The 6000-nt window shown below is 34.0% G+C and overlaps 1 protein-coding gene across 5 annotated transcripts in view; it reads left to right on the top strand.

The window, feature by feature from the left end:
• Nucleotides 1–6000, top strand: part of MON2 (MON2 homolog, regulator of endosome-to-Golgi trafficking) — a 129055-nt gene that overhangs the window by 44221 nt on the left and 78834 nt on the right. For all 5 annotated transcript variants that reach the window (XM_004700487.4, XM_004700486.4, XM_045289923.1 and 2 more), the window contains exons 8-11: nucleotides 634–828; nucleotides 3039–3163; nucleotides 3563–3702; nucleotides 4765–4918. In XM_004700487.4, coding sequence (XP_004700544.1) covers nucleotides 634–828; nucleotides 3039–3163; nucleotides 3563–3702; nucleotides 4765–4918 — 614 coding nt within the window. The remainder of the gene's footprint in view (nucleotides 1–633; nucleotides 829–3038; nucleotides 3164–3562; nucleotides 3703–4764; nucleotides 4919–6000) is intronic.

Genomic DNA, 6000 nt, shown 5'->3' with positions numbered 1-6000 from the left:
GGTTTGTTAACACCTCTTCCTTTCTCCCTACCTCCCCCTCCCCCATGTCCCCCTGGAGCCGTCGGTCCCCTTGTTTTCTCCTCCAGATTGTTCATCCAGTCTATCTTATTTAGACAGACCTGTGGAGACAATAACATGCACAAAAACAAGACAGAGCAAAACCAAGCAACAATGTACAACAAAACAGCAATAACAACAAACCACTGACAAAGAACAAATTAAAACACAACACAAAAGAAAAGCTTGTAGTTAGTTCAAGGATTGCTGGCCTTTAGGAATGTTGCTTAATTTAAATGTTTTTCTTTTTGAATTTGAGTAGTAGTACTTTCAATTTTTTATGCTTCCATCAGTTACTCTAGTAAGCACCATTTACTCAATTCCAAAGTTAGTTCATGGTTTTTTTAAAGTATTTCTACACACTTGAAATACTGTTTATCATGTTTTTCTTGCACATTCAAAGAACAACATTAATTTCAGAATTGTGGGTAAACTGTAAGTAAATGATAAAAATAAATAAATCTAAACTATTAATACTGACAAGCTTTATTTCTGCAAGACTGTTTTAGAATATTAAGTGCAAACAAATGTAACTCTGTTTTTAAAATTTTAATTTCTTTTTCTTTTCTTTGCTAGCACCAAGAATTTAGTTTCCTCCTCAAAGAAAGGGTATGTCCTCTTGTGATAAAGCTATTTTCTCCAAACATAAAGTTCAGACAAGGTTCCAGCACTTCATCTTCCCCAGCACCAGTTGAAAAACCATATTTTCCCATCTGCATGCGATTATTGCGAGTGGTGTCTGTTCTGATTAAGCAGTTTTACAGCCTTTTGGTAAGTGTTAATTTCCATACATGTTTGTGTATACACTTGGATGTAATACTACTTTTAGATGATGTTTTATTTAATTTTTTAAAGGTTTGAACAGAAGGAGTAACTTTATTGATCAAATTTAGATGCTAAGTATTTGAGAATCTTTTTGTGTATCTATAATTGTTGACTTAGAGTCTCTGTGCTACTCCCAAGATAATAGCATATACATGAATATTTAAAAGACTCTATACAATATGAGGACAGGTCCATTTAATATTTCCACCTATCTTTCAAAAATATATTTACTTGTTGAGACATGGTGGAACTTAAAAGGTTTTGAAATTTCCAAGTTGGTTTGATAGCTCAAATATTGTCATTGGCAATTGTCAGTTACTTTCCTTAAAGTGACAGAATTACTTTTGAGACCAATTTTCAAGAGGATGTTTATAATATACTTAAATAATCATAGTTTGTTCTTTGCTCTTTCAAGTAAAATTCAAGTATCCAATTCAGTACACAATTCAATCATAATACTTTTCTTCTTGACAAGCATAAGTGCTGTGTATGTACTTAATTCGGACACAGCCCACCACTGCCATCAAGTCAATTCTGACTCAGAGTGACCCTGCACAGAGTTTCCAAGACAGCGAACCTTTGCTGGAGCAGATGGTGTCATCCTCCTCTCTCTCAGGGTCCTCTGATCCTTACCTGGCAGCACCTCTTTTTTTTGACACAGAGTATATAAAGAAAGATGTATACTTGTTTTATTTTTAATTATCATTGATTTTTAAGTTAAATGACTTTACCCCAATGAGTGAACATTGAGTAAATCTACAACCATCCTAGCTCAGTTTGGTATCACTGCCTTGATTCTAAGGCATTTGCTTTCACACCATCAGTACAATGCCATATATACAAAATAAAGCAATATCTTTGTATGAAAAGGTCTTGGGTACCCCTGGAGATCCAAGAAGCACACATTGGGAATCACTATGCTAGAGAATCAGTGTTCCTGTTTGGAACAGTTGACAGACCTCTGTCACATGGCTTCTTAGTCATCAGCAGTGTAAAGTTATGTTGTTTTTAGTTTTTTCTCCATGGCGATACCCAACTTTTAAGCATCTAGTGAACTGAAGGCATTAGAAAATACCAACTCCTAAGACTTTGGGCTTAAATCCTGAGGGTCTTTGTAGTTCTCAAATCCCTTGTGCTGAGACCACCACAGCTAAAACACCCAATAACTATAATCAGTTTGTCCTGGGAATTTTAGTGTCTCCTCAGTTCCCACCTCCCAGAGACCCTATTGTATCCTCTACTAATCTGTAATAAAAATAATCCATTAATTTTTTAATAAACTGTTTTTGTGTTACCACACATTTAATGAAAACTTATAGTGTATTTTAGATGTTAAAAATTATTTACAAATAACTTGATAAGGAGATAATGTCTAAATTAATAACAACTGTACTGATAGCTAATAATTTAGAGCATAATTATTTATCAGGCCCTATTCTAAGTTCTTTCTATATCTTCTACCTGGCAACTATAGGTTCCTTCTTGTTTTTGTTCTAGAAAATGTATGTGAAGTTTCCTTTGACATACTGCCTTTATGTTTCTAAAACAGCAGGGAAAAATACAAGGAAATTGCTGTGAAATTACTGAAAAGTAGAGCATATGACCCCATCAGGAATGTACATGACATGATACCACCTCAGAGTTTACAGAAATGGTGATTGCATGGTGGTACACTTGTTTCCTAAAAGTTTTAAATTGGTTAGCACTAAGGAGTGCTAGTGGAACAAAGGGTACTTGGCTATCCACAAAAAGGTTGGCTCCTCAAACCCATTTAGGGGGACCATGGAAGAAAGATTGGCTTCCATAAAGATTACGTCATAGGAACCCTAAGTGAGGTAATTGTACTCAGTCCATAGGGCTGCTATGAGCCGAAATTGACTTGACAACACCTAACAATAACAACTAATTCACAGCAACTGAGTTTTTAGCTGTGTATTTACAGAAACAGCTGATTATCTCTGCGTTAACTTTTCCATATGTAACTGCTTTTCCCTTCTCTTTTTCTTTTCCTCCGCTCTCCATTAGGGATTTTAATTTATTTCAGATCTAAAAGTGTTTCAAATTTGTCCATGACACTAAGTTAAGGACAAGGATGCAATTGAAAATTCTTCTCTGTGATTCACAGAATTATTGTCAAAAGAACTTTTATGTTTTAGGTCACTGAATGTGAGATATTTTTGTCACTTCTGGTGAAATTCCTGGATGCAGATAAACCACAGTGGTTACGGGCAGTTGCAGTAGAATCAATACATAGGCTCTGTGTGCAGCCTCAACTATTAAGGTAAAACCACAGCAATATTTTGCTAAGTAAATAAGTTAATATTTATGTGAGCAGGATGAGTTTAAGTATTGTACATGTGTATTAATGGTCTCTAAACACTGTGTGTCTACAGAAAGCAGCAGTTGTGGATATGGAAAATAACTGCAAGATGGGCAAAAAGGGTGATTTAGTGTTTTCTGTTCATTTGAATTTACTTAGTCAGCATACTCAAGATAATTTATTTTAGAACCTTAGCCTCAAGCAGAACCTTTGTCGTAAATTAGTGAAATCACTCAGATGTAATAAAAAGCTTTAACTTTATAATTGAAGTAGATTTAGTAATATCATTTGGTATAAAAATGCTTAAAATTTTAAATATACTCAAATATCTTTTCTGAAATATTTTCAATTATTTTACAGGTCATTTTGTCAATCTTATGATATGAAACAACATTCTACCAAAGTTTTTCGTGATATTGTAAATGCCCTGGGTTCATTTATCCAGTCATTGTTTCTTGTGCCTCCAACTGGAAACCCAGCTACTGCAGCAAACCAAGCTGGTAAAGGCTGATTTGTGTTTATACTGATAGATAGATAGATAGATAGATAGATAGATAGATAGATAGATAGAGAGATAGAGAGATAGAGAGAGAGAGAGATAGATAGTATTCTGCCATAATTTACTATACTCACTATTCTGAAAGGATAGTTCACAGACCAACTATTGCTAAAGAAATTTGGATCACTGGAATATGACTTATGACTGATAGATTGTTCCATATACTTGAAGAGTTATTTGATATTATTCAGATGACTCCCTTCATATTTTTTCATAACACTTTTTTTCTCTTTTGATATGTTTTCAGTTTTTGTAATTACATAAGAACAGGAGTTTGGATGCTAATTTCCTTTTGGAATAATGTTTATTTGGTGCCTCTATATATGAAAACACATTTGCAATTTCAGTATTTTCTGCATTCAGTGACATTCATGAACCTACTATGCTGTTAAACCATCACCTATTGGTTTCCAAAATTTTTCATTGCTTTTAACAGAAACTGTGTTCCCTACGCAATGGGCTGCTTATAGTCTCTGTTTTAACAAAATGGGTGAATTTGATTGAAGCTTGTGTGAGAATTGATATGTAGCTTTGCTTCCCTTTGCTTTCGTTTTCCTTTTGCCTTTTTGGTTTTTTTTTTCTTTTTCTTTTTTATTGTTAAAACTTTTGTTTTATTTTTTTAATTTTTTTTTTTTTTTTTTCTTTGTTGGTTTAATTTTTTTTTTTGTTGAATTTTTTTTACCAAGTTTTTTTTCTTTCATCATCTTAAAGTGTATAATTGAGTGACATTAAAAATATATGTCATGTTGTACTGCCATCATCACTACTTATTTCCAACAGTTTTTTTTCTATAATCACTCTAATTATTAGTACCATTGAAACAAAAAAAAAAGAAAATGTATTGGGTAACAGAGAATCCTTAGTAGCAAAAATAAGATTGATAATTTTTGCTTTTTGTATGTAATAGCCTATTTGTATAGTACAGGCAATTTTACAAAATTGACCCAGTGTTTGAATATTACTGACTTAATCAGTATCTTCACACCTCTTTCTTATTTAATAGGAAATAATAATGCAGGTGGCCAAGCCTCAGCACCAGCAAACTCAGGAATGTTGGGAATTGGTGGAGGTGTTACTTTGCTACCAGCATTTGAATATCGAGGAACTTGGATACCTATTCTGACCATAACAGTTCAAGGCAGTGCTAAAGCTACCTAGTAAGTAGTGGTTGCATTGTTTTATAAGGATTGATAATTATTTGATCCTAAAATTCTGCATTGTATATTATATTTAAAAATTTAAAACTAGTACTTATTAGGTGTATTGTTGGGTCACTTTCCCTCGGATTGAGCACATATATGGATCTCTTCCAGTCCAGTGTCACAGACAAGTGAATGTTTCCAAAGAAAGCTAGTCCAGTGGAATGTGAACATTATCAGACAATATTACTAATGTCAAAAGCAAATGGAATTGTTCTGAAGATAGTTGAAAATGGGTTGTACCAGTACATTCAGGCTGGATTCAGAAGAGGACATGGAACAAAGGATATCATTGCTGATGTCAGAGAGCTCTTTGCCACCAGCAGTGAATAAGAGAAAAACTTAGACCTGATTACGCAAAGGTGTGACTGTGTGGGTTATAGCAAATTATGGACAATATTATAAAGAATGGGAATTCCAGAACAATTATGCTCATGTGAAACCTGTACACAGACCAAGTGACATTCATTCAAAAAGAGCCAGGGAATTCTAATGGTTTCAAGTCAAGAAAAATGCATATCAGGATTGTATCCTTTCACCATATTCAGTCTATATGAGTGTTAATCCAAGAAACGACTATATGAAGAAAAACATGACAATAGGATTAGAGGAAGACTCAGCAGCAACCTGTGACATGCACGTGACATACCCCTTGTTTAATGAGAGTAAAAGTTTGAAGCACTTAACTGATTTGAAGCTTTCAATATGGATTACAGCCAAAAGTAAAGAAACCAGAAAATCTTAAAGCTGAACCAATAAGTAACAGTGTGATGAGTAGGAAAACATTATATCTGCATTTAATTTTACTTTGATCTAATCACTCCCCAAAATGTTGTAGTGAAGAAATGAAACAACGTATGATTGAGTAAATGTGCTGCAAAAGCTCTCTTCAAAATCAAAGATCCCATTTTTAGGAAGAGGTGCCTGGTCCAAGCCACGGAATTTCCTGTTGTCTCAGATATATGCCCGTGCTGGGCATATGAATAAGAAAGACCATAGGATTGGTGTGTTTGAATTATGGTGTTGGCAAAGAGTATTGA

This window comes from Echinops telfairi, unplaced genomic scaffold (assembly GCF_000313985.2).
Source record: "Echinops telfairi isolate 266 unplaced genomic scaffold, ASM31398v2 ScPeMD7_2;HRSCAF=8, whole genome shotgun sequence".
Lineage (NCBI taxonomy): Eukaryota > Metazoa > Chordata > Mammalia > Afrosoricida > Tenrecidae > Echinops > Echinops telfairi.
The sequence above is the reverse complement of the archived record's forward strand: the minus strand, read 5'-3'. Positions and strand labels throughout refer to the sequence as shown.